Genomic DNA, 24,024 nt, shown 5'->3' with positions numbered 1-24,024 from the left:
ATGTCACTTCAGCAAAACAAAGGCCATAGAAGGAGTGGGATCAGTATTACTCAATGTCCTCTGCTTTACTGGCTTTGTTTCCATAATTAACCACAAATCTGCAGGCTTATTATTCAGTTATTAATCTGAAGACTAACCAGTGACTGATATACAAAGTAACTACTTTGATACTAATAAGCAAGTTATAAAGTAATCAGAGTGAGAAGTTCAAGTGTGGGCTCACATATGGATACTTTTATAAGGTTTGCAGTTTAGAGGGATAAAAACAACAAACCCCGCCCTAAAACTACATATTAAGCCTTTAAGGAAGACTCAAAAACATGGCGATTTCTGATGTTTAATCTTCTCCTTTAACGATGTATGTCTCAGTGTTTTGAACAAGAAAACACATGAATAGGAATGTCACAAATCAGACGCAGTTTATCATTATCCGATTAACCAAATCAATAATCAGCACTTACAGATGTGCTCTTCATCTAATCCTGACGACCTGGTTTATTTGCATTACTCGGTGGGCTGATCATTATTTAAACTGCTCCCTACATCTCATGGAAGCTCACCTCTGACCAGTTGCCTGTGATCCAGTCAGCAGGGCAGGGTACCTTGCAGTGGGACACCGGATCAGGTCTGGGTAGGTGCTGGCACTCTGTTGGCTGCAGGGCTTCCTGCTCATCCAGCCCCAAACTCCGAATACATACCACTGTTCTCTTTATCAGCCCCCATTCCCCACAGCTTAATGAGCACTTCTGCCACTCCCCGGTCCACCATCTGCAAAATAAAAACACCACAGAATGACACAGTGATCCCTGAGCTAGAGGTTGAAATATATCGCGCATCATTTCTCAAATATCGATTGTGGGGCTTGAGTCGGTTTGGACTTCTCAAAGCCCCCATCTTCCATACATTATCCTTCCTCTACTTTTAGTACCATGAATTTTTGATCTGGAATTTTGCTGTTGGTACTGAGGACTACAAAGCCAGCATGAGAACATATTGCAAAGCCTAACGTTTTTCGAGACTGCAAATTTTTAAACATTGTTTTGAAGCACTGATCAATAAACACATTTGTTATGGTGGAATTTAAATGTCATTTTGGAAAGCTGATAATTAGGCTGATTCTTTTTCATTTTAGCAATGACATGGAGACAGCTGATACTGCTGATACAAGGTTGCATCAAAGGAAATCCCAACGATTTTTTAAAACTTATGCACAATTTAATTGTTAAGATGCATTGTGCCATTCAAGAGAAACATTACGAGTAATAACTGTTCAGTGTGACACTGATGGGAACCAAATGTCTACAATGTTTAATGTCAGCAAAAAAGGTTACAAATATGGTGCCTGAACTGTTTTGTGGTAATGTAATGGCCTAAAATGTATATTTGTCTAATAAAATTATGGTGGAAAGGTACATGTCAGGCATTGTACGGCAAATTTTTACCCAAAAAGATTTTTTGGGACATATTTTACCATAACGAAGATTACATATAAACACTCAGAAGACACATGAAGCTTCAGTGTTCTTTTTTATAGAAAATGTAATGGCTATATTTGGGTGGTCATTGTGACCCCTGGTTCCTAATACTACCATAATAAAAAAATCTGAGTTGGTAATTTTCTCTACAATGCACCATTTCACATCAAACCACTCAACAACTTTGTTTCCATCTCAGTGACTGAATTCACAGAATTCTCATTTAACAGGTAATATCAGAAATATGGAGTAATTCAGTCTCCTGTGGTTGAGTTCGGCTTGGGATCAAACAGCAAATCCGGATACAGTCGGGATAGGGTTCAAACCTTGATGCTGTGGGTCTGATCAGAATAGTCTCGGGATATGCTCAAGTTCAGATCTAAATTTCAGGTGCAATTAAGGCTCTAGACCTTCCTAAACCTGTTTCTACCTCTAAGTACCACTCAAAGATAACAGCTGGATACCAGAGAAAGTCTAGGTGGAATACACAGCTGGGTGAACATTGGTGCATGGCTTTGTGGACACTCACACAGCTGGGCATAATCCAACGCTGCAGCGCACTCGCTTGTCATCCGGCCGAGTGGCTGGGTCACAGTAATGCTCATCCACAATCCCATGTGTCCGTTCGACACAGTGCACAATCTGTCTCTTGACACCTGAGAAAGACAGAAGGCAGAGTGAAGGGAAATCTGTTAAACAAAACAAACATATAAATGCCAACATTCAAATATTCAAAGAAAATGCATTTCTGATCACATTATGGATATTGTAAGTACTTAAAGAACACTGACCTACTGTAAATTTCATTATAAAGAGAACATAATTAGGCCTTTTCAATCTGATTTAGTGCAGGGTGGTGTGTGAAATGTTGAATGAAAATCATTGTACTCATATTTGGATAGCCATTTTTAAATATGTCTGTGTTGAAATGTTGTGATACATGTTGTGTATCGTGAAAATGTCGTTAAAGATTGTGATATACCCTAGGTTATGGCACATTAATCTATAAGTTATTATTATTATTGAATAAAATAACAGTATAAATTAAACAGAATATAAATAGGGGACTTTTTTTTCTAAATTTCTGCATAATTCACAAGTTGAGATGTGAACAAAGTCAAGTGAAATGATGTGAATTATACAGAAATTCGCAGTTTGAAATGCAGAAAATAGCCATGTTTAGCAAAAATATTGCCTTATAATCCCCTACATGTACCTCTCTGCCTTGAATGGAATATAAAGGCATGCTTTACGTTAAAATGTATTGCAAAACTATCATAAAACAATGCATCAGATATCGTTAGTGACCATTACATGTAACAGCTTATAAGGTAGCTTTTAGATGCATTAAATGCTTCTGAGCCAGTTTGCACTGTAGTCTATACAGTCACTGAATAATATGCCGTATTATGTAAGTCTGAGATTTCAAGAGGTTCGAACGACAAGTGGTTCCAAACAACAGTTTAAGTTGAACCACTCTAAAGCTGTACTGATACAAAGCTATCTGGCTCAAAAGCCCTGAAACAACTCCTGCAGATAACTGTGTGAGAACTCAAACATTGTAATTAATTTAGTTCATTACTGAATTATCTTATTTCTCACATCAAATGATTCCAGAAACACCAACAAAAACATTCAAATCGGTCAGTCATAATGTAATTACAGAAATGTATTTCTTTCATCTACATTCTACTCTACAGAACAGAACCCTCCAAACAGGGCTGTACGATAATGACATAAAATGCGATGTTTCATAAAGTTGTCAGATGTCACACTGACGTACAGACATGTTTTTGTATATGTAAACAGAAATCTAACTGACCTCTCCTTTAAGCAAGCATATTTTTTGTGCACTGAAAGGCTGAGAAAGTCAGCATTGCCTCAACAGTTTTTTCTATACAAGCTACAGAAACAAAATATGTTTGTTTATTGTGACAGTAGTCATTACTACGGCACACGCTTAAAACATAACACTGTAACAATAACAATAACAATACTCTGATGTCTATTTACAGGCTTGTAGTTCAGGATGGAGTTTTTAAGCTGTGCACCTGTGTGTTTTGTAATTGGCCATTTATTCTAATGGTTAAGCTAATTGTCCCGTCTGTTGAAGAGCAGTGTTCAATCCCATTACAGGGAAGCACTCATTAGGCTTTAAACAGTTAGTGTAATGATGACTCTGGAGCTGTGTGTTTGAGGTAATCTGATCTTTCCTGTCACCACAGCTCTTCTTGATGTGTTTATTGCAGAAACTGGTATCGAAAAGATGATAAAAATACTTTTTGTCGTGCAGCCCTACCTCCAAACTTGGGGGTCGTGATGTGGTGTTATAAAGATATACACACTATATGGACAAAAGTATTGAGACACACCTCTTAATCTTGAATTAGGTGTTTTCAGTCCCATTGCCACAGGTGTATAAAATCAAGCACCTAGCCATGCAGTCAGCCTTTACAGACATTTGTGAAAGAATGGGTCGTTCTAAAGAGCTCACTGAATTCAAGCGTAGTGCTGTAATAGGATGCCACCTTTGCAACAAGTCAGTTAATTAAATTCCTTTGCTCCTAGATATTCCACAATCAACTGTGAGTGGTATTATTAGAAAGTGGAAGCATTTAGGAACCACAGCAACTCAGCCACGAAGTGTTAGACCACATGAAATACCAGAGTGGGTCATCCAATACTGAGTACATAAAAGTCGCGAACGCTCTGCTGACTCAATAACTGCAGAGTTACAAACCTCTCAGGCGTTAACATCAGCACAAATACTGTGCGCCGGGAGCTTCACGGCATAGGCTTCCATGGCCAAGCAGCTGCATGCTTAGATCACCAAGCACAATGCCAAGCAAGTGCTGTAAAGCGCACCACCACTGGACTCTAGAGTTGGTGGAATGCATTCTGTGGAGTGATGAATCACGCTTCTCTATCTGGCTGTCTGATGGACGAGTCTGGGTTTGGCAAATGCCAACAGAACATTACCTGCCTGACTGCATTATGCCAACTGTAAAGTTTGGTAGAGGAGGTATAATGCTATGTGGTTGTTTTTCAGCAGTTGGTCTAGACCCCTTAGTTCCAGTGTAGGGAAATCTTAATGCTTCAGCAGAACAAGACATTTTGTACAATGGCACGCTTCCAACTTTGTGGGAACAGTTTGGGGAAGAACCTTTTCTGTTCCAGCATGACTGAGCCCCAGTGTGTAAAGCATGGTTCATAAAGTCATGGCTGGGTGAGTTTGGTGTGGAAGAACTTGACTGGCCCTCAAAGAGCCCTGACCTCAACCCCATCGAACACCTTTGGGATGAAGTAAAATGGCGATTGGGAGCCAGGCCCTCTCGTCCAACATCAGCGTCTGACCTCCCAAATGCTCTTCGGAATAAATGGGCAAAAATTTCATGAAATTAGCCTGTTTGCACAATAAAAAAGACCTCAGTATACTTTCAGGGAAACAATCCCAAAACCATCTTCATAAACTTACAAGCTTGCACACTCTTTGCGGTTCCATTTTGGCTGATCTACACTTAAATGATGCCACGCCTCCTTTGCCTTGTCCAATCATAGGCCTTGTCACATAGTGTTCCTCTGTGGAGTTTGCTCAACTGCCATGAGCGACATGGTGAGAAAAGCCTCTGCATGGCAACTGTGGTTGTTCATTTTGTCCGCAATTACATAATACTGTCCATCGAAGCCAGACAAACCTTGTCTCTGTTAAAAGTATACAGAGGCCTCAAATTTTCACCAAATTCACATTATAATAATTGATTGAAAGTTTAGAACTTCTTTTGATGAGCTATTAGTGAGAAATACTTAATATCGAATTACACCATGCTCACAGATAGAAGCAACTACTAAGGGTTAATTTTGACCTAAATGTCATGTGACATCAAGATACTTGGAAAGTACTGTAATATTGGAGATCCTGAATCCCCGATGCAGCATTTAGAAAAAGAAGTAATAAGCAGGAGAGATGAATGTGAAGAGAAGGTGATGGATGTTTACTGACACGGCTGAGGAATTCAGCAGGAAATGTTTGCCACAGAGGAGCTGGCTGATCAAACAAGCGAACAGACGAACTCCTAATTTTCATTACGCACTCTTATCCCTGAGGCCCTGTGTTTGGTGCATGAAGCACTTCTACCTTCTCTCCCTCCCCTCCTTCCAACTCTCTCACTCTCAGAGCGCTACCCCCTCAAGCTAATTGCGGTCATAACTGCCAGCCTTGAGTGTCAAACTCAGTAAGTGTTGAAGAATCCAGCAGGGAGGTGCGTATACACCGAGGCACCCAGAGGCATTAACCACGGCGGGTTTTCCAGGCCAGCAGCGACTGTGCAACAGATGGTGCATAACCCATTATCCCTAGTGTCAATCATGACTGATTGGTGTGATTTTTACCATGGCCATAAGTGATGGAAGTCAGCTAGCTGGAGAATTCACATTCCCATAACCCATGATTACAATTTCAATCTCACAGTTGAGGAGCTGTATTTTAGCCCAGGTGCTAATTTACAATAAACACTATAGCTTCTTAAACCCAGCCATTAGGCAACCATTATACATGTCACTATATAAGATCAATGGAAACTATCAAGTTTTTTTCCTTGGAAACTAGAGACCGTATATTCTGTGAAAACAAGGAGTGAGATTTGGATAACAAAAATTTGCTGGATCAGATATCGTAGGGAAAAACAAGAATGAACCGATCCGATCGTGTACCAAATCTAGCCTGAAATAGTCTTCCAGTGTGGTGGTAGTGTTTGAGTATTTTGAGTGTGAAAGCCTACTCTTAGATGCTTATTTTCTTAGTAGTTTTAAAGTATCAGACTGGTATCGGTCGATACGCAAGGTTTCGATATCAGTATTGGTATCGTAAAAGAAAAAGTGGCATTGCATCACCTCTAGTGGAAACTTATTAATGCATACAGTGGTTTATAGGGAAAGGGGAGGCTCAACCTCATGCATTTTGATTTTTGCTTTTTAAAAAGGTTAAAAAAAGTATTTGATGTTACTATTTTTATACAAGTAATCTACACATCTCTGCTACAAATGAAACCATAAGCTTTGTTTTCAGCACCTACCATTTATGAAAAATTCTACCAAAACAAGAGTCAGTGCAAACATTACGGCTAACCTCATGGCTTGGGTCAGCTGTAATAGACTGAGGGGCTAGTTGGAACAGTAGCTAAAAAGTCAGATGCAAAACATATTTAATATAATACAAATAAATATTTCAAAATACATATGATTAGAGAAAAGAACCTTTGTCGGAATGTGACAAATTTGATTTTAAACAGTAGGAGCTGAAGTAGCAAAGAATATATCAGCATGATAAAAATGAATTGTTTTAGTTACATGACATCTATAATATGTTTTTGATTAATAAAATAATGTATATAACTTACAAACAAATAGCCTGTTTTGAATTTATGTTGGATGACACGTAATTCTCTCATTATTTACTTAACAAGGCTTAGTTGAAACACTGTGCTAAACACTGTTAAACTAACCTTGTGTGGAGGCTGTAATTTAGCTAGGCCAGCTTTCTTTATATGCTTCAAACCAGTGCTATACTAGTGCTATACTACAGCCATCAAGAGAGAATTCTCAGTAATCTCAGTTAACTCAGTCATCAAAAAACACTTATGATAGAAAAGGTTTAGGGTCTTCAAGGTGAATCTCAAGAAATATCTGCCCGATTGCTGTTAAAATTCACATATGATGTCTCTATGAGAATGCAAGAACATGACTAAAAGCATGTTTTGAACCTGTTTTAATACATAAAATACCCATCTTACATCTTACCCTGCATTAGTTTGCGCCCCACTCCCCCTACATTCATAGAAAAAAGGTACTAATCTGTGACAAGGGTGGTACCCCTCTTGTCACTGGGGTAGTTGGAGAACATAACTGTACCATAATCCATTGATATTATATTTTTAAGTTGATATTTTTAAGCTGACTCATCACATCTTGTCTTGATTCCAGGCTTTTTATTTTATTGTTCTGTTTTGAAACATTAGGTCAGGGGTGTCAAACTCAACTCAACCACTAAAAGGGCTTTACAAAGACTTCAATAGTAAAATACAGGCACTTATAGTAGACCTTGAAATATTACACGAATACTTGAAATATTCAAAATTTAGCTGTCCCCAAGGAGCTTGGTCTTTTAAACCTACCTATTTGCTTGAAATAGACTACACCTGGCACCTTTTCTTTAATGCAAGCTCATCAATACAGAAATAAAAAATAAGAAATAAAAGGTGCTGTGCAAGTACATTTTTCATTTATCAGGGAACCAACAATGTACAACCTAATTGCCAAAAAAGTTGGGACACTGTGCAGAATGTAAATAAAAACAGAATGCAATGATATGCAATCATGTAAACTCTATATTCAATTGAATATAGTACAGAAACAACATATTAAATGTTGAAACTGATCAATTTATTGGTTTTTTTGTGTCCTGTGCTCCACTATTTGCCTGTGCAGTCTTTCACAGAGTGGTGAACCCCTCCCCATCTTTACTTCTGAATGACTCAGCCTCTCTGCAGTGCTCTTTTTATACCCAATCATGTTACTGACCTGTTGCCAATTAACCACCAGGTGTTTTTTATTTAGCATTACACAACTTTACTGGCCTTTTGTTGCCCCCGTCCCAACTTTTGTTGTTGGCATCAAATTCAAAATGGGCACATATTTAAAAAAAAAAAAACAAGAAAAATTCTCAGTTTCAACATTTGATATGTTGTCTTTGTATTATTTTCAATTAAATACAGGGTTTCAATGATTTGCACATCATTGTATTTTCTTTTTATTTACATTTTGCATAGCGTCCAAACTTTTCTGGAAATGGGGTTGTAAATGTACAACAGTGGTTTTAAGGTCCAATTGCGCATCTTAAATAAGTTTTTCCAGGTGAAAAGTACATATTTGTACCTTTTCATAATCTAATGTTTTAAAACAGAACAATAAAATAAAAAGCCTGGAGACGAGACGGGGTGTGCGGTGTCAGTACAACTTAGATAATTTCAATGGATTATGGTACAGTTATGTTCCCTGACTAAAGGTACTGAGATGTACCCTTGAGGGTCCCACGCCAGTGACAAGAGGGGCACTGCCCCAGGGACAGTTTCATACTTTTTGTTCAGAGTGTAGGAAAGTCTTATGTCGTTATGTCATTATGTTGCAGTGCATGCTGGGGGCTATAAGGCAGTGCATTGTGAAACAAGCTAATGTTAACAGAAAACTGAAATACTTTTGGGGGCCAGACACAAGGACATTAGGTTATGAAAAGATACAAATACATACTTTTTCCATGAGAAAAACATTTGGACCTTGAACCCACTGTTGTACTTTTGAGGGTAAATTTACATTGTTTGTACCTTGAACGAAAAATGTAACAGCACAGAACCTTTTCTTCTGACAGTGTACTATGAGTGGCTATAGATATGGGACGTTAATCCATTTAACCTTTGAAAGGCTTCTAAAGCAAAGGCAAAGCAAAGTTGCAGCATGTGGAGAAAGTAGGTCATACAGATAAGTTACTTAAAGTCACATGAAATCACAGCAGACCTCAGGCAAACATCAAGCAAGGCAACAGCATGTTTTAGTGTCTGCCTGCATTCAAAAAGCACCCATTTGCAATGCTTAATAATTCATCAAACCCACCAAATTGCTTACAAAGTAATGTAGCTGGTTAGATGTATTATGAGGCACTACATAATACAAAAAATCTAATATTTACATGAAACATTAAAATCCAAACAAAGGAAAGCATTGATCAGCACTTAACTGATGCCAGTTACAAAGTAGTTCAAAAACATAACTTATGAAGGTGACCACAAAATTTAAATAAAGTAATGTAAAAGATAAATAAATATAAAAATAAGCGAGCAGTTCTTTGAAGCATAATTGTTTCACTGATGAACAAACACTACAATTTCTACCCATTCTACACCTCTTTAAATCAAGTTCTATGAAAATGATGCCCCAAAGGGTTCTTGGAGTAATTCCATACATCTTTAAAGGATGTTTTTTCAAGGGTTCTTTTGTAAAGGCAATGTTTATATATAGAACCGTGAACACTCAAAGAACCATCTGAATGCAAAAATTGTTCTATCTGTGGTTAAATGGTGAAAACCTGTTGTATGTGGTTTTCTAAAGATCCTTCTTAAAAATGGTTCTACACAGCACCAAAAAAGCTTCCATCAATAGAACTAATTGGTACTACACAGAATCTACTTTTAAGAGTGTAAAGAATGTAACATTTGTGAGTGTGAAGCACATTTTAAAGTTTTAAAGAATCCTAACATAATGCAAAAAATCTATACCACTTTAAAAGAGAATTCTGCAAATTTTCCAAAATTACAGCAAAATGTTTGGATGTAAACAAAGCTATTCAGAGTGGTCTAGAGAAACTTACCAAGTCAGAATCGCGCATTAGTCAAAAGAAGTTAGTCAAAAGTTAGTCAAAAGAAGCAGATGTGTGAAGAGTTTAATCCCCCACAGAAAGCTATTACAAAAAAATGGTTCTAAATCTGCTGACTGACGCCTGAAACATTGTTTTATGATAGTTTTGAGGTTAAGGTTTTGTTTTTTTTTTTATAAATGTATTAATGGCAGAGAGATATATGCAGAGCAGTGTACCACAAAAAAGAAATGAAACAAAACTTCAGATACTATCAACATTACATTAAAAATTAAACATTACATCACATTAACATTAAAGTCCACTGGACATTTTGAATAAAAATGAATAAAATTATTATTTTTTAGACATTGCAGCCTTGGTTCCTATTACCACTGTTAAAAAAGAGATCCAAGTTGGTAAGTTCTTCTAGAATGGAGCCTTTCACATCAAACCACTCCAGATGACATTGCTCACACCTCAACGATTGAATTCTGCAGTACTTTTTGAAATATCTGTGGAATTCATCTTTACGGTTTCTTCCTAGAATTTAAACCTTCAAAATTCTTCACAACCACAATTTCTTTTTCAAGCATGGTTCTTTATGGAGACAAATGCAGTTCTTCTATGGCATAGCACAAAGAAACCTTGTGACACCTTTATTTTTAAGAATGTACATGAATCAAATGCAGAAGACACAGGTATCTTTCTTTTCAGAAGGCTCATAATGGGTCTGCTGGCTACAGAAAAGAATGCTTAATGGGCGAACAGGAAACCAACTTCTTTTGCCAAAGGCTACAAAAGATGAGGCGAAGATATAGTAACGGTCAGCTCCAGTTCAAGCAAACCACTGCCTTATACAGTATACAAGTACCCCATTCAGTCAGAAGGCTCACACGTTTGCGGCGATGTTGAATGAGGTGAGTGAAAACAACAAGCTTTGTAGAGGAGTGAGGAGTGAAAACCCACAAAACTTCTACTGCTAGAGCCTAGACGTACACACTATAGAAGGCCTCATGCCTAGTACATCAACTTGTATTACTGACATTAGGCATGTCACAACATGCATGTTAATATTGATTTTTACAGAATGGGGGGCTACAAGACGATACATGCTGTGAATTAAATGCAGTTAGATTGCGTGCTATAAAATGTGTGATAATCAGAAAGACTTCTATAGTTCTATTTAACACAATCAGTGATATTCCTAAAAGTGACAACCAAAAAAAAAAAAAACAAAACAAAAAAAACTGTGCACCTCTCAGAACTGGAATGAACTGGTTTGGTTTGGGTACACTGTATGGTTTCTAAGCCAAGCTGTTTGAAAAGACGACATCTCAGTTTTGTCTTTCTAGGTGAGCAAGCAAGTCGACGCTTTTTAAAAAAAATGATGTAAAAATGCTATTTCTTTTTATTGTGGCAGAACTTTTGATATGAAGAAAGCTGCAGTTGTGCTCCCTGTTTATCTCACCACAGAGGTGTGGAAAAGTGTGAACTGTTTCCTCTTTGCTCACTAGCAGCTCAACACAGTCATAATATTTCACACACAGCAATCCAACAGTGTCCTAATTAATCTGACCACACAGTTATGGGGAAAATATTTTCTGAGTATATTAATTAAAAATGTCTAATCGATTTCCATTGCACTGGCGGAATGTCCACTAGGAAACCTGCAGAAAGAGGCTGACTTTTTAAAAATGGGCTCAGACACATACTAGAAAATGCTGTAAATACAGGCTAATTGATTTTGCTGCTCTGCCAGAGCCATTAAATTAAAGCAATGTTTAGAGTACTTCAGTCAAATTGAAAACGAGTCAAGATTAATTGCTTCTAAATATAATCAAAACGCACATATACTTGTCAGAGGAGTGCTGCGAGTGGATCATTCAGGATATGAACCTACAGTGACTGCAGCTAATTAGAAACCGGTAAACAGATTTCTGTGAGATGCAATTGAAAATATGGTATAAAATGAGACCTGTTTTGAGAGCAAATAAACACAGACCTTCACTTTTGAGATCCACTATGACATTTGAAAGAAGTTAGTACTGGAACACTTCACAGAAGACAGCAAATAAACTGTCTTCCACTCTGGGCTCAATGTACTAAGCCAGATGTCTTTGAATCCAAACAGAGCACCAACAACACATTAGGCAAGTGGTTATAATGCTTCGGCTCATCACTATACATGTAAGAAGATACAGTGTAACATATGATGCAGCATCTATATGAGCATGCAGTGCGGGTTTTGCATCAAGGTTACATCAAGGCACATTTCTCGCTGTGCCCATGCTTGTATGTACATCTGGCCCCCAGTAGTTCTTTGCCACAAATAAAACTAGATGAACAGAAGCTTTTAGCCTAATCTCATGTTTAACAAGCACATGTCCCCATAGTGCACATTCTCTACTAGAGAAAACTAGAGAAACTTGATTAAACATCAGATTCTTCAAACACAGATCAGACTTGATAAATTCACCATAGGGCTAGGGATTTTACCTAGTAGTAAACACTGAATTATTTATATAAAGGGCAATAAAAATAAAAAAAGAAAAGGCCACATGTCAAGAGGATATGAATATTAAAGGAGGGTTTTAAGCCACAATATTTCAATCTTTCAAATACTACTTAAATACTCCATATTGTCCATGTTTTACCTTTTGAAAATAATCCAAGGGTGAAATGTTAATGGCTTAGACTAATACAAAGAAAACACGAGCAGAGAAAGAAGCACACAAAGATCACAAACCTGAACCAGGAACATGCAACATTAATATCAAACAATGCTGGCTGGAGAACAAAGTAAACACCCCCTGTTTATATAAAACAGAAGACAAGGAACACCTGAGACTCATGAAAGGGCGGGGCTAGAAAACAAGGAACAGGTGAAGGCTGAAGTCAGGGCAGGACAGGGGAGGAGCTAACACAACAGCAAAAGCACATGGCACTGGGAAACAAGGGCACATAGTAGATGGAAACAAAAGCACATGACAGGGAAACAAGAAAACAAAGGCACATGGCAAGAAAAAAAATGGCAAAAATAGAGAAAGACACGGACAGAGAGTGACCAGATGTTACAGTGGGACAGTGTGAGCACACTTGCCCGGAGCGGTGAGCAGCCCTATCAGCAGTGCCCGGGGAGCAGCTGGGGGTTAGGCGCCTTGCTCTAGGGCACCTCAGTCATATACTGACGACTCAGGGGATCGAACCGGTGACCGTCTGGTCATAAGGCTGGTTCCCTAACCTCCAGCCCACGTCTGCCCCCATGAGGAATATTTTAAATGCACAACTCTGTCACACTTCACAGAAATATTTCATTCCAAAAGGCCTGTTAATAACTAAGGTTACAAGAGTAGCCTACTTGAGAAGAAAAATGAACTTTATTTATAATTTATTTGAAATCTATGACTTTATGATTAACAGGTTAATTTATTTTCATGTTGTGTGTGACAGACATGCCCTCAGGCGGCAAGGCGCTGGTGAAGAAAAAGGAGGAATAATTCCAGTGGATAAGTACCATTATTACTGGATGCGAAACGGTCAAGCTCATACTGAGATTTCTGTCTTTAGTTCAGCTGCAGATAAACATGAATATTAACAGCTCTGCAAATGTAAACACAATGTAAGACTGAGGTCCTTACTAAAACTCTACTCCTAAAAAGAATAACAAAAATAAGAGATGAGATTACTGAAGTCTTTTGCTCAGGAGAAATATCTGAGCAGCAGGAGAGACTTAAAAGAGGTCTTTCCATATGTCTTGACTAGGAGAAAGCTCCAGATGCTGATCCATTTTACTATTGCCTAAGTGGACATGCACACGATCCTACTACCTGAAGATTTTGATGATTTAAAGGAGACATAGACATAATGTTAGGCAAGATAGGGTGAAAAGGAAACCAATATCTTCTCTCAAAGATGAGAAACGATGTAGAAAGAGGTGTGGTAATTTTTTGTAATCACTCCAGCCTTGCGCTACCACATGAGACCACTGTTGCATAAGAAGCTGGAGTGGCTAAATGGTTCCCAGAATAAAACTACTCCTGAAGTACTGCAAATGAAAAAGAGTCTACAATGATGATTCAAATGTAGGGATGCATCAATACCATTTTTCAGAACATTTTTAGTTGTTGCTCATATTGAGGCCGATACCATACAGAGTAAACCTGCATAGAATTAAGTAGTTGTTAGTGTAGATGAGTGTACCCTAACAGTTAAATCATTCAAATCTAGCTGATTTTCAAAGATGTGAACTAGCTAGCTATGTTACATTTGTTACCTTGTTGACTGAGTAGAGCTGCAGTAGAGAAAAGTTTTTTTTCACGTCCGAAAAGTGCCTCTGTACAGCTGTAAATAAAGTATGTTTCATAGTTTTGAACCTCAATCTGTCTCTTTCAACAACATTCGCTGTGGTACAGTGACAGCAGGGAGCACATCTGAGGCTAATGTATCTCAGGGGTGGAGTTTTATGTCTGAAGTCTTTTGACTGGCTGGTTAAGCTGCAGCTGAATGTCCTCTAAAGCCAGACATGCACTGTGTGATTGTAAAAATCTTGTTCTTTGGTGACACACACTATACATTCGAATAAACTATCATGTACGGACAATTTATGTACTCACACTGTATGAAAACAGACCTTCCATGCTACAGGGAACGCCTGCCCCAGGCGGTGATGGACGCAGAAGGACAATACAGTCTCTTCACAGCCTATTTTACTAAAAAGTCTGCATTAACGTGCCCTGTGATGGACTGGCGATCTGTCCAGGGTGTATCCTGCCTTCCGCCCAGTGACCACTGGTATAGGCTCCAGCACCCCCCGAGACCCAGAAGGATAAGCGGTTTCAGATGATGTGTGCGTGCGTGTTCTGTTTAGTCAGAGTAAAGTCACAAAGACGGACTTTGCCAGAAAATGTCGACTTTTCCATCTCTGTTTAGCGTAATATTATGTAATATTTCAGTATATAGCTGAAATGACAAGAAAGCCTCTTGAATATATATACATACACACAGCCAAGCTACTATTTTTTTTCCCATGACTCATTTTTAGGCATCTGTTGTGACATCTGTCTCAATGGGCATTCATCATCAATAATGACTTTAATGTGCAACTGACTCCCACATGGCAATACGATGATCACATTCGCACATTCAAAGAAGTAAGGAGGTAAGAGCAGTGCTGTGATTAATATGGAATTCTTCATTTATTATTAATCGTGTAAAAGAAGCATAGTTTCTGCTCATTAAGGAAAGTTGAATTCCTGAAGTTACATGATTACCTAAGTTTTACAGTTGAACTTTGTGTAACAAGGGCAGACACACATGGGAAATGTAACATTATAGAATCACTTAAAGGTGCAACCACTATGCTTCAGAATAGGCCAAGACTACAAAACACTACAATTACTTAAAACTATAATCAATAGATTCTTAGGAATGTTTTTTTTTGGCCTGTTCAGTTTGCAATATATATGATATTTTACTCATTTTCTCATGGTGACTCTCACAGGAACAAGTATTTTTTTTTACCAAATCTTTCTCAGGTACACTTATTACCTAGGTCTCCCCCAGTGCTACTAAGCTAGGGGGTGATGGCTAGCACATGGTACTTCCAAGTCACATGAAGCACCGTCACATCTTTACAAACTGCCGCTAATGCAACATCACTGTATAGCTCAACGTGCTCAGAGCAGATTATTAACTGCCGATTCTGTAATGTCAGCTAACAGACTTTAGCTCGCATTGCATTAACTGTCAGACATTAGCTAGCATCGTGCTGAGTGATGAGAGGGATCATCCCCTCCTTGAGAGAGGGACAGCGATGCTCTCTTGCACTCCTGGCCACAAATAGAACTTGTGATCTCCTGATAATAGAGCCAATGTTTACATTGCACGCACACAACCTTCGATTAGTTGATCTCAGAGCAGGCAGGCAGCAATTTCCACTGGATTGCATGTTCATACAAACTACATTTTTAAAGTAATATAAGAGTTTCAACCATCGTTTAATCAGCAATTATTCTTTTATTCCGTAACATTCCACTCACATAACTGGTTAAGCTATTCTTAGGTTATAGAAGTGTGTGACTAATCTTTGGACATACTGGACATTTAAGGGGTTAAACATGGCCGTGGTTATCGTTATGAAATCAGGAGATGCTTTCTTCTTTCTCAGCTTTCCCTCTGTTTTCATGTAAACACAATTAAACAAATATACAACAGAAACGAAGGTCAGTGACAGCAGGCAGCACTCAAGTTCTGCATGAAATGAAACCCTTTCTACATGTGTTTGCATGATGCTGCCAAAGACTATCTACATTAAACATTCACACCAGCTGTTCTTAATATGTTTATGGAAAGCTTTTTACCTGTCCCACATGTGGCACTGCACTTTGTCCAGGCTCCATGCTTCCACTGGAAATCTGAGGCAGGGGTGCCACTGATAGACTCCTGCAGGCTCTCTCTGCTGATGGTGTATTCATACCTCACTCCTGGGTTCGTCTCCTGAAAGAGCAGCTGGAGCACAGTGACAGCAGATTAAGGAGAACGGCAAGCAAAAGCACACACACAAACACAGACACAAAGTGACACGAAATCAAAAGGGCAATGGCCAGAACCATGTAAACAGCAGACCTTGCTTCTCTGCCACATATGGGTCTGGGGAGATGAATCTACTGAATGTTGAAGCATGTTCACCACTGTGTTACACCATCTTTACAGATGTGGATGTTACCCATGCCGTGGGCACTAATCTACTCTGATATCACAACAGACCCTGGCTTCATAACTTTACATTGGTAGCAATCTGGACGGTCCTTTTTTTCTTTCTTTTTGGCCCAGAGAAGGCAATGTCCATTACTTCCATAACAATCTGACTTCCATAACAAAGGCTGACTTGTCAGATCACAGCACATGTTACCACCATGCATCATTTCATTTCAGATGAACTTGAGCCTAGAGAAGTCAGTGGTGTTTCTGGATGTTGTTGACATCTGGCTTCCACTGTGCACAGTACAGTCTTAACTTGCGTTGCGTATGCAAGTACAAACAGTGTTTATTGACAGTGGTTAGTCTGAGCATTCCCAAGCCCATATGGTGTCACAAAAGCTTGCCAGTTTTTAATGCTGTGTTTGTGGTTTTCAGCCTTATCCTTTACACACAGAGATTTCTCTGGCTTACTGGAATCTTCTGATGATATTAGGTACCGCAGATGGTGAAATACATAAAATCCTTGCAGTCGCTCATTGAGGAATGCTGTTCTTAAACTGGATTATTCGCTGATGCGTTTCTTCGGCAAAGTGGCGAGCCAAGACTCATCCTTCCTTGAAATGGACTAGGCTTCCCCTGAATGCTGCTTTAATAATCAAGCATGACTGCATCAACTGTTTAAGACATTTTTTAACATTTCACAATGTTCCTAGTCTTAAATTGTCCCTCTCGCTACTTTTTTGAAAGGGGCTGCAGGCATTAATTTTAGAATGTGTGTATATTTACAAAAAAAGTCAATGAAGTTAACAAGGCAAAGCATTAAATCTTATCTTTGTCATTTAGCTTGTCTTTGTACTGTTTTTGGTTTAATACAGGTAACTGCCTAAATACAAATCACTACGTTCTCTTTTTATTTCACAACTTTTTTGGATTAGAGAATTGTAGCAAAACGCCAGTAAGCCAAAACCAAAAAATAAGACAATTTAGAGAACTGTAAGTGGAGCTGTAAATGTTTCTAAAATAATTGAGAAACACCTCATATTTCAAAGTTTGTGACTTTTGTTAACAAACAATAACAGCATATTTTTGATCATTGAATAACTTTTTGTATAAAAGACCTGGTTTCTAATATTTAGATCTACAGATTATTTTCAAAACGTTTCAACAGCAGCATAAATTCATCAGTGCAATGCTGTCCTCAGTTAAAATATTCTGACAAGGCAAATGGTCAGCCAGACAGGGGTGATCTTGACCACTAAGACAGAAACACTGGATAAGACTTTTCCTCCCAACACATATTTTAAACCAAACCACTCAAACATGCTGTGAGCCCAAAAGCCCATTAGCAGTCTGACAGCACCTGAGTAGGGAAGCTGCTCTGAAGCACTCGGGATCCCTGAGCATGGAGGGAAGTAACGAGCATCATTACTGTGCTGTCAAGCCGCCTGTCTCAGCACACTACACTACTCTCCCACCCACATGTGGGTCGCTTGCCAAGGGGATGCGGATGCCTCCATGGGAGGAGGCCTTTTATGTGCGGCTCCCCCCACCTGCCCTCTATCACTAATGAATCCTGCCAGCACTTTCATGTGACTGGAGCACAGAGCTGTGGCTTAAATTAAAGCTATGTTTTGATACTTATCTATTTTCTATAATTAATCAATCAAGGGAGGATAGTTCAACCTCTTAAACCGCATACGTTAATTTCTCACTCTTGTAACTACATAATTTACACATTCATATTTTCGGTCTTGGCGCATTATCGATGAACTAAAATCACATTAAATATACATATTCAAAACATTTTCAAAACATTTATATATATATATATATATATATATATATATATATATAGTCAAAACATTTTCAAGGCAACATTAAACCAAAAAGTATTGAATAACCAAAAGAACAGTGGAATGAGTTGGATTGGCGACTGTTATTCAGAACTAATCATCCAACATCAGTACACACTTAAAAGTGATGGTTATCCCAGGGTTCTTTAGTAAAGAAAATGGTTCTATATAAAACCATGAACATGAAAAGGGTTCTATATAGCACCAAAAAGGGTTCCTCTATTATTACAAGCTTGACATCGTAACAGTAGAAGAACCCTTTTTGGTGCTATATAGAACTCTTTTCAAAAAGGTTCGATACAAAACCTGAAGAACACTTTCACGATGCAAAAGACCTTTTAATCATTCAAAGGGTTCTTGGACTGCTCATGTTCTATATAGAATAATTTTCTTAACTAAAGACCCTTGAAGAACCTTTTTTTTAAGTGAAATACCTGACTTTACAAACGCATATGTGGATGAATGCAATGAAATCCTCACAGCAATATTCCAAGATCTAGAAGAAAGCCTTCCCATGAGAGCAGAGGCTCCTTTTTACCCTTAAAACCCTTGGAACGTATGCTGGAAAGGCAAGTGTCTACTTTTTAACAAAAGTGGACCTAAAAGGTTTATATAACTTTAAAGTCTATTTTAGTTACAGCCACCATTCAACCAGAGAAAAGGCGGCAACGTAATGGTAACAATTACTAAGATTAATACACAGTGCTGTGCAAAAGACACCGCCTTTCATTAATTTAACTTCCAGGCAAAATGGCCATTCAATTCAAATTAAGCGTTTTTCCGGAGGTACTTCAGAAGAGATTAGATTTGGGATAATCCACTTGCATAAGAAAGGAAAAAGTCAAAGTCAGGGTTTCCAAAATAAGTGAAAACTAAGCATTTTCAAAACTGGAGTTCAAAAAACTGTTAAAAGATACAGAGAAAATGGGACATCAAGCAACCATGCAAGACCAGGTAGACCACCAAAACTGTCCCCATCAGATAAACAGCACTTAAAGCTTTCATCTTTGCGCGACAGATGGTTCTCCCCATCCTTCCACTGTGAGAAGACAACTTAACACTATGGGTCTGAAAGGATGTGTAGCTGTCAAGAGGCCCTTACTGAGAAATGAAAATAGATAAGAAGTTCTCAGAACAACAGACTGGCCACCCCAGAGTTCAGACCTCAACATCATTAAATGTGTTTAGGGTTACTCGGATCGTGAGAAGCAGAAAATGCAACCAACTTCTAAGACTCAACTTTGAAGGTGTGGAAAAATATCCCTGCAGATTTCTTTGAAAAACTAAAAGTGAGTCTCCTTAAAAAATGAAAGCTGCATAAAGGCAAAAAGTGGACACAATAAATACTGAAAAAATTAATATTATATTTAGCTGTTAAGGCTAAGTTCTGTATAATTTTCCGTTTGATGTGTTTTTTTTTCCTTACATTGAAAAATAACTAATTAACTTGTACTTAATATTTGTTGACTGAAAATTAAATAAATGAATTGTGGTGGACGTCTGTACAGCAGTGTTCATCCATAGTGACCAAATCACTACACTTCTGTGTTTTATTACGTGTAATGCAGTGTTTGATGCAAGTGGCCAAGAAAAATGTCAATTTTATGTAAGGAAAAGAAATATTATGATATTAGTTAATAACTTACAAATACACCTAAGAGGTTTATTTAAGGGGTTAAACACTCTGACAGTTTAGCACTGATGTTAGTATCTGCCATACAACAAAAAAAATTAATCCGCACAAAGATTTTTTTTTGCTTTGTACATTGTCTGAACGCCAATCTGTTGTAAGAAAAAAAAACAAAACAAACAAAACAGAACAAACAATAATAACAACAAGGAAATAGAAAAGTTTATGATTAAAAATAAATCCCCAGAGACTATAAGCATTTGAAGCACCAGGGGTTCGGTCTTTGATTTGCCTAACCTTGAAAGATAAAGACAGTTTAATTTTCTCAGTTCAATCATTTATTTTCTTCATGCTGACTGCAATACAGGGAACTGTAGCTTTGAAAGTTGAAGGAGACGCGGCTCATCTGATGCTGTTTCATAATCCTATACGCAAGCCTCTCCTCCACGCTTCCTACGGAAGCAGATCAGTCACAGTGAGAAATCGTATTTATATCACAACTTCACTATCTTGTGCGGCCCAGAGGAGCACAGGTCCCCTTTTTGAGGCTTGGTGGGATTTTTTCCTGCCACTGTCACCCTCAGCTTGGGGTCTCCATACAGATTACATTAAAGCTGCTTTGTGAAAAAATGTCTATTGTAAAAACAACTATGCAAATAAACAGAAGCTATTAAAAGAACTGTTTAGGACAAGAAGGGTCTTCCAAACGATGACATAAGGTAAAGCTAACTTCTTCTTTTGCATGGGTTGCATAACCAAGCTGTAGGATGAATAAGGTAGTGATGATGTTCTAAAACAATCTTAATTGGTAATTACATGGATATAATGTATTACATTTTAAAAAGTGTCCTAAATGTTTGACTTGCAGTGCAGTAAAGTTTGAAATGAAGAAAATTTAGCTTTTTTTATCTGAACAAAATTTTTGCTTTGCATTGTTTTTATTAAAACTACTGAGTTGAATAAAACCAGTAAAATTGCTTGCTAACACAAAGTTATTTTGAGGTTGAACTGTTTTTTTTCTGTGTATGTGTACTTATATATGGATGGATTTGTACTCTCCTGTGTATTTTCAAATCATAATACTTTTACTACTACTCAAGCATATTACTGAGTAAAGGACTCTACTTTTAACTCAGCGTTTGGCATTTTCTTTTAGACTGAAAGAGACGAATAGAGTAACTTCAGTCCCTCTGCTGATTTACTAAGAAGTTTCCGTGCAGTTCTACAAGTTACTCAGTACCTCAGTAGTTTTTTTGACAATACTTTTGCACTTCTACTCAAGATGCTTTTTTTTTTTGGAAGATACTTTTACTTGAGTCTTTATTTTACCCAAATATTAATATTTTTATTTGGGTATGGGTCTACTCCACCCACCTCTGGGAAGAACATATTTTTCAGACAGACTGTCTAGAAAGTGACAGCAAAGCATCTCACTCTTTGTGTGCAGGCTGGGTCCAAGAATTGGAGTCAACTTTTGATTCCCAAATGCCCGGAATCTGACCACCTCCCAGCCCTAGTTCTCACACAAAGCTGAGTGGCAAACCTCTTACTAATGGTAAAATCACAGTGACGCATGGCCTCGTGTGGCTTATTGCTTTTATAAAATGGTAGCAATATTAATTATGATCAAACACACATAAATAATTTAAGTTATAATTTATAATAACTGCAATAAACAATTATTCCACCAATTTGTTTAGAGCATGGGTGCACAACTCCAGTCCTAGAGGGCCCAGCACAGTTCTGTAGTTTTGCTATTCAAACACACCTACTAAACCTACCAATTAAACAATGAGTGTGTTTGAGCAGGTAAATCACCCAACTGGACGCCGGTCCTCCAGGATTGGAGCTGTGCACCCCTTGTTTGAAGTACACTGTTATTACAGAAGAGAACAAGAACAGTCACCCATCATTTTACATTATCATTATATATCGCAGTCATTTAATTATCTTTATAATGTTTATATGAAGCAATAAACCCATAACATAGCAGTGTTTAATGCATAAACTTTCGCTTTACAAGTAGTTTCTGGTTACCATTTTGCCTACGCAATGCCAGTGCTACTTCACGTTAGTGCCTCAAACTGATTTCCTGTGTTGTGTTAGCATCAAGCTAAGGCTGATGCACATTTGTTTTCCTACACAGGGTTTAAGGCTACTTAAGACAGCTGTTACTAAAAAGACAGACATGTATAGCATGTAAGATATTCAAGTAACATAACCTTTACCTTTTTTAGTTGTACATTGAATTGTTCAGTGATTCAAGGCCTAACACTGAATATTAACAGAGAAGCGGTTTAGCCTCTTAGCTATCATTTAGCCCAGTTGTTTAGAAAATGTGCTGTCTGCCTCTGAGGTTCAATAAAACCAGGTTCTTACTTCATGTATCAATACACTTAGTGGTCCATGTGAGCAAAATAACAGTCCATTTACACCTTGACTTGGTGCAGTAACACAGAATTCAATTGTTGTGAAGCAGTCATTTGAGTGCACATGCTGACCATTTTACAACATTTTTTGTCCTTTTTTGTTGTTTGAGAGACAATCCACTGCTTTTCAGCGACCATAAAGTATAACCACAACCATAATTGAACCGATAACTGTAAACAGCATGTTTCACTGGAAGCTGTGTTTCTTTAGAATTCAGTTTTCCATGCCAAGAGAAGTAGTGTTTGGCAAAGGCAGTACATATTCCCAATGGATCAGCAACTGGCCTACTTAACTCACAAGACTCAGGAGGACAGGAGGTGCAGCATTTTTCATGAGCTCATAAATCAGACACCCTGTTACTTAATCTTTCAGCGTCCGAAAACAAGTCTTTTGCACTAAGGGTGAGCAAAACAATGATATGATATTACAGTAAGCGTACGCTTTTCTGAGGAATTGTGGTTACTGTGTTGGCCAAAGTGCAATGCTGCGCAACACATGACGTAATTAAACATAAAAAGTGCACTTCAAAGCATTTCAAAAGCATTTATTCCTTTTAGGCTAACACAAAATAGCAGCTACTTCTGTGGTTTATCCACTCTTGTCCATTAATAACGTGGTTCTTAATGCTGTTGTGGCACTTGTTGTAAAGAATATCATCTAACAAATCACGTTTAATGTATATGACATTAAGTTTGTGTCAAAAACATGAAAATCTTTTAATCATTAGTCTAATCAAACAAATCGGTTATATATAAATTATAATATAATAAGCATTTATCAATCTAAACTGCACTCTGAATGATCTTGCATGCTCACTCTCAAAACATCACAGCGCATCCAACAATACTTGTGCCTCGTGCATCTTTTATAGAGTGATAGAAAACATGGTAGCACACTGAAGGCTCCCACTGTACATGCTGATCCATTTTACTGTGGCCAACGTATGACATGCATACACTGTAACTCCTCTGGTGGCAGATTTAAAGGGCACATTACCAAAGTCTCTGGTGAGACGTTCAGTCTGTGGCATTGTCTGCTGCAAAAAAATTGCGCGAACACTAAATACCGTAATGTGGTATTTGCTGTTAAAAAACCTTCAAGTGTTCTGGAATATTTTGGCCACACTGCCCACTCCTACTTACATTTTTTTTCATATGCATTATATTCAGAACTCAGTACCTGAATCCACACTGGCTCCATGGTTGGTCCGGGGGATGTGAGATTCTCTAGCTGACCAGTCCGCTTGTAGGTGAACACAGTTCCTGCTGCTTTGTACTCTCCATTCCACTGGATGGTCCAGCCGCCATTCAGGAAATACTTTTCCGGGTCGTTGCTCCGTAACGCCAGAAAGTTCCCAGCCTCGGCCACCTCCTCGATGTAGATGTCCCGTGCTCCTTCTGGAATCAGACCAATGTCCACATAGCCTGGGAGACAGAAACAAACCTGCTTGTTATGAAAGCTTAAGCTCAGCACTGAAGAATTCTGCTCTCTACAAACTAAGACACTGCAGCCTTAAAAGATTTGTGACACGTA

The 24,024-nt window shown here is 38.1% G+C and overlaps 1 protein-coding gene across 2 annotated transcripts in view; it reads right to left on the bottom strand.

Annotated features, from left to right (window-relative positions):
- The window catches only part of LOC118819012 (A disintegrin and metalloproteinase with thrombospondin motifs 7), a 114,088-nt gene that overhangs the window by 38,945 nt on the left and 51,119 nt on the right, over positions 1 to 24,024 (bottom strand). For both annotated transcript variants that reach the window (XM_036586604.1, XM_036586605.1), the window contains exons 15-18: positions 23,671 to 23,915; positions 16,239 to 16,386; positions 2,005 to 2,131; positions 561 to 768 (exon numbers count right to left, since the gene is read on the bottom strand). In XM_036586604.1, coding sequence (XP_036442497.1) covers positions 561 to 768; positions 2,005 to 2,131; positions 16,239 to 16,386; positions 23,671 to 23,915 — 728 coding nt within the window. The remainder of the gene's footprint in view (positions 1 to 560; positions 769 to 2,004; positions 2,132 to 16,238; positions 16,387 to 23,670; positions 23,916 to 24,024) is intronic.

Source organism: Colossoma macropomum, unplaced genomic scaffold (genome assembly GCF_904425465.1).
Source record: "Colossoma macropomum unplaced genomic scaffold, Colossoma_macropomum, whole genome shotgun sequence".
NCBI classification, from domain to species: domain Eukaryota; kingdom Metazoa; phylum Chordata; class Actinopteri; order Characiformes; family Serrasalmidae; genus Colossoma; species Colossoma macropomum.
The sequence above is the reverse complement of the archived record's forward strand: the minus strand, read 5'-3'. Positions and strand labels throughout refer to the sequence as shown.